This window comes from Pseudogymnoascus verrucosus (genome assembly GCF_001662655.1).
Source record: "Pseudogymnoascus verrucosus strain UAMH 10579 unplaced genomic scaffold scaffold_16, whole genome shotgun sequence".
Lineage (NCBI taxonomy): Eukaryota > Fungi > Ascomycota > Leotiomycetes > Thelebolales > Thelebolaceae > Pseudogymnoascus > Pseudogymnoascus verrucosus.
Window position 1 is genome coordinate 295130 of NW_017263667.1, and position 9826 is coordinate 304955.

Here is a 9826-nt window from a genome sequence, read left to right on the forward strand (position 1 = left end):
CCCTGCCTAAATGGATGACAGTTTCCGATCTCTTGTGGTGGAATGGCTTAAGCGACTTCGATTGTTTCTCATTGTCAGATTTCATTGCTCTGGCTTCAAAAATATTGATATTACTTGAAGAGTAAATATCTCTGAGGTTGTTCGACAACACTGCCCAGTAGGCAATCTTCATAGTGCAGTCCGGCATAGGCTCTCTTGAAAAGTGGCTGACAATCACAGGCTTGCAAAATAGGCTCCGAAAGATTGCGCCAACGATCTCAACCGCACCTTGCTCCAATCGGTAGTTGATAGACCAAGAAGCTAGTATAGTATAAGGCTAAAACTAGCCTCCTTCTCCATAGAGCCAAGCAAAGACCCCGATTTATAGTGATATTAAGCACAGCTCTCTGTGGCAGCCCTGGAATTACATTTGCTTTTTGAAATAACCGAGTTCGTGTGCTTCAACATACCTTTTGACTGCTCTGTTGGTTTCAGATTCAATTTTCGACCAGCCTAGATCAAGCCCTTTCTTTATCTAGTCAGCCATGAAGACCATGACGCCTTCAAATATCCTGTGCCGATTATCTACGCCAGTGTCATTTAGGAAAGTGATTCGGATTGCTTTATAACTTCGTGAAGTAACTAGTTCTCAAATCTTAGATATAAAACATAGACAAATCCCCTCGACGTATGTAGAATGAACAGACACCCTGCTCAGAACTTCTCTATCTTGCCTCAGTATCTCCCGCCGATTTCCAAGTCTCATTTCTGGTTCCAATTATGCGCCAATCTATCGCCCTTGCCATCGCTGCCATTGCAGGCGTCTTCGCCGCACCAGCCAGCTACAGCCATGCACGCGGCAATTCCACCATGCAGGGACAAGGCGACTTCTTCTGGGGCGGAGCCGTCCAAGAAGGCCCCCAAGGCACCGGCTGGAACTTCGTCCAAGGTAGCGTAGTCGTCCCCAACTTCAGCGGCGGGGACCCGCGGCAGTCCGCGAACATGTGGGTCGGCATCGACGGCCGATACTGCTCCAGCGCCATCCTGCAGACCGGTCTTGTCGTCTACGGCGATGGGTCCTTCTGGCTCTGGACAGAGTGGTGGAAGAATGTGATGCAGGATTATCAGAGTGGGCTTACTTTTGCGCCTGGTGATACGTTGCGCTTCACGGTGCATTCGACGAGCTATACGTCTGGCACCACGACGGTGGAGAACTTGAGCAATGGGGAGTGGGTCTCGCAGACTTATACGAGCGAGACGGACTATCCGCTCTGTGAGACGGATGCGGAGTGGATTCTTGAGGACTGGACGCAGAATGGACAGCCGGTGCCGCTTTATAATTGGGGTACTATTAGTATTTTTGATACGGCTGCGAGGAACCCCAATCGTCAGGTCACTGCTGCTGGCGCTGATATTGTTAATATCAACATCAATGGGTATATTCTTACTGAGAGCAATGTTCAGTCTGATGGTACTGTCAGCGTCACTTACATTGGGCCTAACTAGGATTGGGTATTTCGGGATAAGATAAAGTACGACGGTAGTGGAATATAAGTCTCGGTGTCTTGTTCTCATTTTCCATAATTCACATGTGAGCCATAAGTCCGAAAGTGCAGAGCGAGCAGCCGCCTGTCAGGTGGATCATCTCTCTGTGGATCTCCGGGTAGGTCCCGCTAGATGATGCCGGTAAAGGAGAATGGGCTGCATCGCCGCCTGGTATTCGAGAGAACCAATTCAGAGGGTATATAGGGCATATATGGTATATACTCTATTGTACTTTATGGTTCGATATCATAATAAACTGTCACATACGACCACACAAGCTTACGTAACTCCTGGGTAGTAGTATCAGTCGCGCCAATAAGCTTAGCGTAGAGTCTAGGTCCCTTGCTGCCTAAAGCGGGATTTGGGGGAGAAACCAGGTCATCCTACTCCTGCTACCTGAGGATATATTTCCTTCACTAACCATCCAACGAATATCATCATTTACTATGGCAAGAACAAAACAAACTGCCCGCAGGTCAACAGGTGGCGCTGCCCCTCGGGCACAGCTCGCTGGCAGCTATCAGCGAGGAGCTTATCTCTTCGATTACGGAAACCTTCCAGTACAACAACATGATGATGTCTCGGAAGAGGAGCCTATAATTCCTGATATACCAATAGTTTTAAACGCAGCAACGACTTCGGGTGCTCAAACGGAGGTGTTTTCTACTCCGGACGTTCTTGTGATCATTCTATCTCAGCTTCCGCACTCCTCCTTGCTCAACGCCAAACTGGTTAATAAAACGTGGGCAAGCCTTTTCGATAACGTGGAAATCCGAGCTTCTTTATTTGAGTGCCCCAGACCTAAAGAATCGGCTCTGTATACGGAAACATATTCGGATCTATTGATGGATAAGTTCTTGGCTCCTTGGCCAACCAACGAAGATGAGTATGCAGACAAGCACCTCAGTTGGCAATTGCGACAACTTCTTGTTTGCCAACCACCAGTTGAAGCTCTCGAGATTGTTCAAGAGGTCAACCAACGTTATGGCGGTGCTTTGGAATTTCGAACGATTATTCCTCGTCCCAACGGTTTGCGGATGGGGTTTCTTTATGATGCGATTAGACATTGGCATCAAGTGGAAAGAAGCCCTGTCAAGCTACTTTGGAATAGGAAAACTGGTGACCTTGCCGATAGCATGCATTATTATCCAGATGGACCTGGTTACAAGACGTTTGGCGACAAGCCTTGCGTAACTATCTGGGGACAGAAAGGTGTAGGATGCGGGCAATACGGTGGTCTTACGTACGAGCACTACCATTTTTTGCAGGATAATACGCAAACACAAAAGCCCAGAGTTCGGGTTATAGAAAGCGATGATGAGAAGGTGAAGTTTTCTATGTCGGAGCCTAAATCCGTAAAGCTTAATATGATGTTACTCCTTGCTTCTGACCTAAAAGGTCGGTTCAATAAATTTCTAGGAGAGTTATTGCCTAAACAGAACCAGCCTCAGGTCTAGACAAATAGATTATCAAAGCTTTAAAAAATGGTATTTATTTATTTCTAGATACTGTAATTTAGGGTTGATTGAAATAAATACTTCGTCAAAATCGTGAGGGCGGCGGTCGCTCACCCAATACGTCTCACACTGGTCAGATCCTCCCGAGCCTTCCTTCGGCCCGGTTAGTCTGTCCTGGCTGACTCTTATTCTGGGGATCTGACAGGTCCAACACGTCTAACAAGTCAATAGTTTCTTTTTTTCATCCGTTGATATTGAGTCGAAAATAGCTCGAAGGAGCAGTTATGTAGCCAACATGCGACCAAGGGCCAGAGTATGTCCAAAGGTAGTTGGTCGAACTTGCCAAGCCGATTATTTGTGCCAGGCATTAACCACCACGTAAAAACGCGGTCTTGAAACCCGCGACCACTTTCCCGAAAACACCAACACGCAGGGATCCCCATCTAATTTTAACCCTGTTCGCAGCTGCGGAACCATGTCGCGATCCTTCGGTGGTCGCTCCAAATGAAGCTATCCCTTATCATGAACATAACCATAAGCACATGACACTAGCATTCAATTACTACAGCACCAAGGGTCGCACCAACACACAGCCCCAAAGTGCTGCCGCATCTCAGCCGCACAGCCATTTCGCGCATGCACCCTGACTTGTGAAACCCAAAAATGGATTTTTTAGAGGATCCCGACATGGTATCATTGCTGGCCTTGCCGGCAAGACGAGGCTGTGGGATTGCGTTCCCTGTTGCGGACCCCAACAGCATGCGAGCACTGTCCCATTAGGACGTGAAATGTCCCGCGATAGTATCTCAGTGGGCCCTTATTTCGTTTTTCGCGTTGTAGAGGGGTTTTGTTCCGTGAAGAGGACATGGCGCTGGTTGAAACTTCATGGGCCAGGATGACAGGGCTCGACGACGGTTCGCAATGTATAAGGGTGTCGGTCGTCCATTGAGCATTAGGCGGACGACAGAAAGAAGTTTAGAGCTCGAGATTCAGCTATGTTCGCGCCTTACTTTCTGTTCGCGCTTTGCTGGTCTATATGCCTCGGCTCCGTTGCTGCTGGCGCAGCTCCCTTGAACAGCAATCTCCAGATTCGCAATGCTCCAGCGAAACCGTCGCCGGAGACGCTGTGGGCTATTCGGCGTGGACTCTCCTCTGCCGTAGCAGTGAAAAACGTTACCACCTTCAAAGGCAACACGTCTCTCGATAGTAGCTGGGATGGAGCGGTTTTGTTCCACTAGTACGTTAACAGCCTACATCTTGATGACTGGTGGCTAAACTATCCATAGCGAAGATGGAGCCGAGAAGGGCAATAATCTCTCCGTCAGCGCCAGCGTAGATATCATCTGCACGACGTGCTATATTAAAGGCCTGGCCAGTGTGCAGTTTACTATAGATGGGGGCTTCAACTTCAGCGAGGCAGTTGGCACCGTCAAGACTGAGATCGGAGAGGAGGTCACCAACATTACCAACACAGTCGTTGACTATATTAAAGATTCAGCCAAGAATGTCACTCAGAGTGTGATAACTGGCGACTTTGATGGTTTTGACTTCCCGCCGTTCGATGTTGACTTCGATATCGACATTCCCAAGCTCCCAGAGTGCAACCTCAAATTCCAATTCGATGGTCTAGAGCTATACATGGAAATCGACACCATATTATCTGGAAGCGCCACATACACTCTCAATCTGTACACGTCAAACACCCCAATAGGCTTTGCTGTTGGCAAGGAATTGTTGGTCGGTGTCGTCTTCTCTATCGACTTAATTATCAGTGTAGATGCCGAGATCGATATCAGCACCGGCTTCCACATCCAGCTCAATGATGGAATAGCCATTGATATTCACATGTTCGACCACGACGTCTCAAGCATAACCTTGTAAGCCCAACACCCCATCACTCCCCACAAACACCCGTCAGAAATACAACATACTAACCCACCACTCCCCCAGCAACGGCGGCAACTTCGAGTTCCTCCCCGTAACCCTCGTCGGCGCCGACCTCATCCTCACCGCCATCCTCCGCCTCGGCATCCGCTCTGGCCTCGAATTCAGCACCCCCACCTCTTTCATCGGTGGCATCCCCGTCAAATTCAGCACCGGCATCGAAGCCGGCGTCTGGGCCGACGTCGCGAAGCTCGTCACGAATGTCACCGCCGCTCCCGACCGTGAGGACTGCCCCCTGCAAGTTGTGGAGGAGTACACCATGCTTGTTGGCGCGAATGCAGGCGCCTCGTTGGCGATCGGTGAGCATTCGTGGGGACCGGAGCCGAGCACGCAGGTGCCGATTTGGTATACCACGCTTGTGGATATCTGTGCGGGTGCAAAGACGACGGCGGCGGCGGCGGCAGTCACGAGCGTGGCGGTGGTGGGAAGAGATGAGGGGATGACTACGACTGTTACGGTGGTTACGCAGACGGCGATCGTGTGTTTGTCTACTGGGCTTGTGGAATGTCCCGCGTCGCTGCAGTCGGCGGTGAAGAATGTGGTCACGAGTACGTTGATAGCTCCCGTGCCAGTGGGTACTGCTGAGGCGTTCCCGACTACGACGGTGGATGCAGTTGTGAGGACCAAGGCGTTTGGGACGGGTGCGAAGGAGATTGGGGCTACGACTGGGAGTCCTGTGTCGTATGTCCCGACGGTTTCGTCTACTACTACTACGTCGGAGCCTACGAGCAGTGGATCTACGTCTGCACGAACAGATGACAACATTATTGAGGGGAAAACGAAAGGTGTGAGTAATAAAGTCATCATTGGCGTCAGTGTGGGTTTGGGCCTGCCGGTGTTGATTCTGATTATTGCTGCGTGCTTGTAAGTTTTCCAACCCCCCTTTTTTTGCGCTCAGCTTGGTTTCTGTATACTAACCACGCGAATAGTTACTGTTACAAGCGCCAGAGATATACTCCTGTGCAGATGACGGAGTCGCCGTATATTGGTGGGAAATCGAATTTTGGGACGCCAGAATCGGATAATAGCGGCTTTGATGTGGCGCATAGGGGGTGAGGATGGGCGGCACTCGTAAATGTGGTGTGTGGAGTTCGGGTCGGGATTGGATACCAGGATATTTTTATGAGAACTGGATGGTTCGGGGCGTCTATGAATATGAAAATGATATAATGCCTTTTTCACGTAGCTTTCGTCGTTTTGTTTCATGGAGGTGATTGTGTGGTCAATGTGGTCGTTTCAGCAAGGGCACGGACTTTGTTTCAGGAGCTGTTGTGGTGACAGAATGTCGACCTGAGGCTTGCGTTTCGTGTCCAATAACTATAAATCTCCTATTATAAAGCTATATATCGCAATAACAAGTAGCTTGGATTAATAACTAGAGGCTAGAGGTTATTCTTCCTTGTTTGTATTTGAATATTCGTGTTGTTGAGGTGGGTTATCAATTTTACATATTCTCCGAATATTATATTAAATTCCGACTATACTAAATATATTAACTTACTGAACACAAAAATTATTCCAACCTCTTAACATCTAAATAATGAAACCCTAATAGAACATATCCATTTAAAAACACCCCGAACTTGCCAACGCAATTATCTCTCATCTGTGTGCGCTATTTGATGAACCATCATGTTCACGCAACATGCGAGTCGTAGCACGTCATTGCCGATCAAGAATGGTAATATAAAAAGTGGCTGCCCACCTCCTCGATTATGTTGTTGTCCGTCTCTTCTATGAACATCTAACACGACAGGAACTATTATATTATATTGAATACTCGGATCACAATGGAGTTGAGGGTAGGTCTGCGTAAGTGTATTTGTTATTGATGTATTCTATCTCTAATGTGGCTGTTGCCTCTAAGTTGCTTCCTGCCTTTTACTGTCGGTCGTACCTTCCTTTTGCCTCACGTATCTTTTACCGTCAGTCGTACCTTCCATTTTACAGTTTCCTGGGCTACACCGACACGAATTCATATTTACGAGTGTCAATGCCAAATTTCCATAAGTTCTTATGTGAATAAACATTACAATTTTAATTATGGGAAGTCCCATAGGCGAAGGTGTGTTGATAACAAGAGAGAACAGGAAGCAAATACAGGAGCAGTCACGATTCACAAGCATCATCAAGAGTCTGAATTAAAGGCAAGATTCCGATCCATTACTAGCACTATTAAAACTAAGGCCACAGGAGATCCCAACAGGCGTCCCCGTCCATCTCAACTCCGCGTGACTAAAGACTAGAAAAGACCCTTCCACAAGCCCGAATTATCACCCAATTTCCACTCCAACACCGAGAACAAAAGGAACCATCTCGCACATGCTGCCATATGCGAGAATATGTAAGGAATGTCGACCATGCGCACGCCGATCACGCGCACCGGCGAGAGTATGTGCAAAACTGTACGGCGGACCTGGCCAAGGCGGTATTGGCGAGTAGCCGAATCAGGTCGAGTGTTGCATTTACAACACAACGTTGACCTGGAGACCGTTCTGGTTCACACAGTTCTGGGTCTTTGGGAATGTTAGTGACTGAAGATGTGGTGGATGGATGAGGGATGGGAAAACTTACTCCGGAACCGGTGTTGCTGCAGCAGACTTGCTGGTTGGCGCAGGCACCGAGGACGTTCTGGAGAACGCAGCCGATGGCGAGGAGACCGGCCTGAGACTGGCAGCAGTAGTTGGAGCCGTTGGAGCACTGGATGTTGCCGTTGTTGGAGTGATCGCCACCGTGTCCACCGTCATTGGGGGCGGCGTTGGGGGCGGCAGTGGAGACACAGGCAGTGGCCACAATGGTGGTGATGATCTTGGAGATTTGCATATTTGCGGTTGGTTGTTTGAAGCTGAAAGGCTTGAGAAGAGTTGATTGAAGGTGATTGAAAGTGATTGAAGTGAGATGAAGATGAGATTGTTGATGATGAGAAAGGAAATCGAATGAAGGAGAAGAGGGTGGTCTTTATAGATTTTTTCGAAGGGCAAGAGACGTACGAGCTCGCTCCTACATTCCCAGATAGGACATGTCTGTCCGTTTGTTGCTGTGGGCTGTTCTCAGGAGACAGAGATCGCCATGCCGCTAGCGGCTGTGGTGGAGATGCATTTCAAGACAGGAAGAGGGGGCTGGGTTGATGCAGTGCATGGTCGCGAGTGGATACGCGGTAAGAGTCTCAAGGTCTCTAGCTTATGCCCCTTGATCCGCCGCAAACTGACAAGTGAGACAGTAAGATGGGAGAAACGCACGGGGACAGACAAGTCAGCGGGAATTTGGGATATTGACCAGGTCATCTTGCAGCTCAGCGTTGCACTGGAATAGGTCGAACGGGCTGTTGAAGCTCGACTGAGCTAGCCGATCATCTAAATTCATATGTTCCTACTGTTTCTGGGAAAGATTCTAACTTTGGCATTCACAAAAACGGAGGCAATAGGGGATGGATGACGAAGATCTGCGGTACTAAACTGCACATGCCATCCTGCAGCATAGGGTTGCTTCCTTCTTGTTTCTCCGGGCACATGACAAACCGGCGGCATTGGGAATCCCGCTGTTCCACAGCATAAACTTGCCGCTGAGAGGAAATTGAGGCATAGACTGACTGGCATTGACAATTATTTTCTTTAGCATAGCTCTATTAGGGATAGCTGGACAGCTCAGCGGGCCGATGTGCTGCAGCTATGGGTAAGAGCCTCCTTTCCTTGGATGCCGCGACCAACCAGTTTGATGCGCTAATATTGATTATACCCGTGGGCCCTGGTAAGGTTTGCCACCAGTCCCGCCTAAGATTGAAAGAGCTGTCTCTCAACAAGAGTCCATTCAAGGCTTGACAGCTCTCTGGAGGCTTTCATGTGGTCCGGATGGAGCCACTCGGAAGAAGAGGTTGGCATCCATGTTTCACTGTTGAGACATGTGTTTATACAACGCCGAGACACAACAAACAGAGCACCAATACCACAACAATAATACTACCTGTTGCTAGACAACTATATGCGATGCCTCGGTATGTAACCGTTGTACCCGATAATTGACAACGAGGAGGCCAGGAATTTCTGTGCCACGTTTCGACGTACAGACAGTTTTAAAAGCAAATGTGATATTACAAGTGATTGGACGGGTACTCCCGACTCGTACGCAATAGCTGAAGATAGGGAAATGAGAAGCAGCAAGGAGAGTTGAATTTCCCAATAAAGAAATGAAGAGGTTTCAATCATATCAAACATATCAATCATAATCTCTCCTTTTGATCAGATTTGATCAGATATCGATGTTTAACGCCCACTAGGGCTGAATTAGATCGCCCCGGAGGCACGGACAAGACGCTACTCGTATGGTGGGGAACACCATCACGGACCACCCCCATATTATTTACATATTATTGAGCTACTAAGCTGACCAGTTAGTTATCCGGGAGAACCCGGCCGCCACAGCTCCCGCCAACGAATGCAGGGGGGCCCGAAAGTATGGGGTGGCGTTGATATGTTTGTGATTTGTTTGTACTCCCTATCTCCTTTCGGCTTCGTACGCATATCAGCCTAGGCATTCTCCTTTTGGAGGTATCAGTTCCGATATCCGCCCGCCAGGGGGTAGGTTGCTGCACGGGATATGTCTTGAGAAATGGCACAGCAACTCTGGACGTGGACTTGCTTGGACTCACAACTAATTTTAAAACGCTGGCCTGGAGTGCTGAAAACGGTAGTACTGCATAGCATAGGCGCCGTACAGTATGATGCAGTACTGTACAGCGCATATGGTAGGTGTTTACTGAGGGGGTGGAGAGCTCCCTGTTCTTGCTTAGGGGGTAAGACTTCCCCGCAATTAGCCAGGCCAGTCTGGACGAATCTAGCAACGGCTATGTAAAACTCAATCTGCACGTTCTCCGATTGCAGGTATTATTACTTGTTGTGGAACTG

At 48.6% G+C, this 9826-nt stretch overlaps 4 protein-coding genes across 4 annotated transcripts; 3 read left to right on the forward strand and 1 right to left on the reverse strand.

Annotated features, from left to right (window-relative positions):
* Positions 1–759: 759 nt before the first annotated feature.
* Positions 760–1541, forward strand: VE01_04531 (uncharacterized protein; the record flags this gene model as incomplete). Its single annotated transcript, XM_018274003.2, has 1 exon — positions 760–1541. One exon carries the CDS (start codon positions 760–762, stop codon positions 1483–1485), a length of 726 nt encoding a protein of 241 aa, XP_018131286.1. The 3' UTR covers positions 1486–1541.
* Positions 1542–1892: 351 nt separating this feature from the next.
* On the forward strand, positions 1893–3103 carry VE01_04532 (uncharacterized protein). The gene has a single exon (XM_018274004.2). The coding sequence runs from the start codon at positions 1971–1973 to the stop codon at positions 2979–2981; it is 1011 nt and encodes a 336-aa protein (XP_018131361.1). The 5' UTR covers positions 1893–1970; the 3' UTR covers positions 2982–3103.
* A 112-nt stretch (positions 3104–3215) lies between these two features.
* On the forward strand, positions 3216–6191 carry VE01_04533 (uncharacterized protein). The gene is made up of 4 exons (XM_018274005.2): positions 3216–4218; positions 4268–4858; positions 4932–5789; positions 5855–6191. The coding sequence occupies exons 1-4, from the start codon at positions 3977–3979 to the stop codon at positions 5979–5981; spliced, it is 1818 nt and encodes a 605-aa protein (XP_018131233.1). The 5' UTR covers positions 3216–3976; the 3' UTR covers positions 5982–6191.
* Positions 6192–7068: 877 nt separating this feature from the next.
* VE01_04534 (uncharacterized protein) lies at positions 7069–7991 on the reverse strand. Its single transcript, XM_018274006.2, has 2 exons — positions 7500–7991; positions 7069–7441 (listed from the first exon to the last, which is right to left on the reverse strand). Exons 1-2 carry the CDS (start codon positions 7746–7748, stop codon positions 7391–7393), a joined length of 300 nt encoding a protein of 99 aa, XP_018131362.1. The 5' UTR covers positions 7749–7991; the 3' UTR covers positions 7069–7390.
* Between the last annotated feature and the right edge of the window lie 1835 nt (positions 7992–9826).

Excerpts from the sequence above, each read along its gene's own strand:
- VE01_04533 (XM_018274005.2), top strand. The coding sequence starts at position 3,977 with ATGTTCGCGCCTTACTTTCTGTTCGCGCTTTGCTGGTCTATATGCCTC. Across the intron at positions 4,219-4,267 it reads GGAGCGGTTTTGTTCCACTA|CGAAGATGGAGCCGAGAAGG; the intron begins GTACGTTAACAG and ends AACTATCCATAG. Across the intron at positions 4,859-4,931 it reads GACGTCTCAAGCATAACCTT|CAACGGCGGCAACTTCGAGT; the intron begins GTAAGCCCAACA and ends CCACTCCCCCAG.
- VE01_04532 (XM_018274004.2), top strand. The coding sequence starts at position 1,971 with ATGGCAAGAACAAAACAAACTGCCCGCAGGTCAACAGGTGGCGCTGCC.
- VE01_04534 (XM_018274006.2), bottom strand. The coding sequence starts at position 7,748 with ATGCAAATCTCCAAGATCATCACCACCATTGTGGCCACTGCCTGTGTC. Across the intron at positions 7,442-7,499 it reads GCAGCAACACCGGTTCCGGA|ACCCAGAACTGTGTGAACCA; the intron begins GTAAGTTTTCCC and ends ACATTCCCAAAG.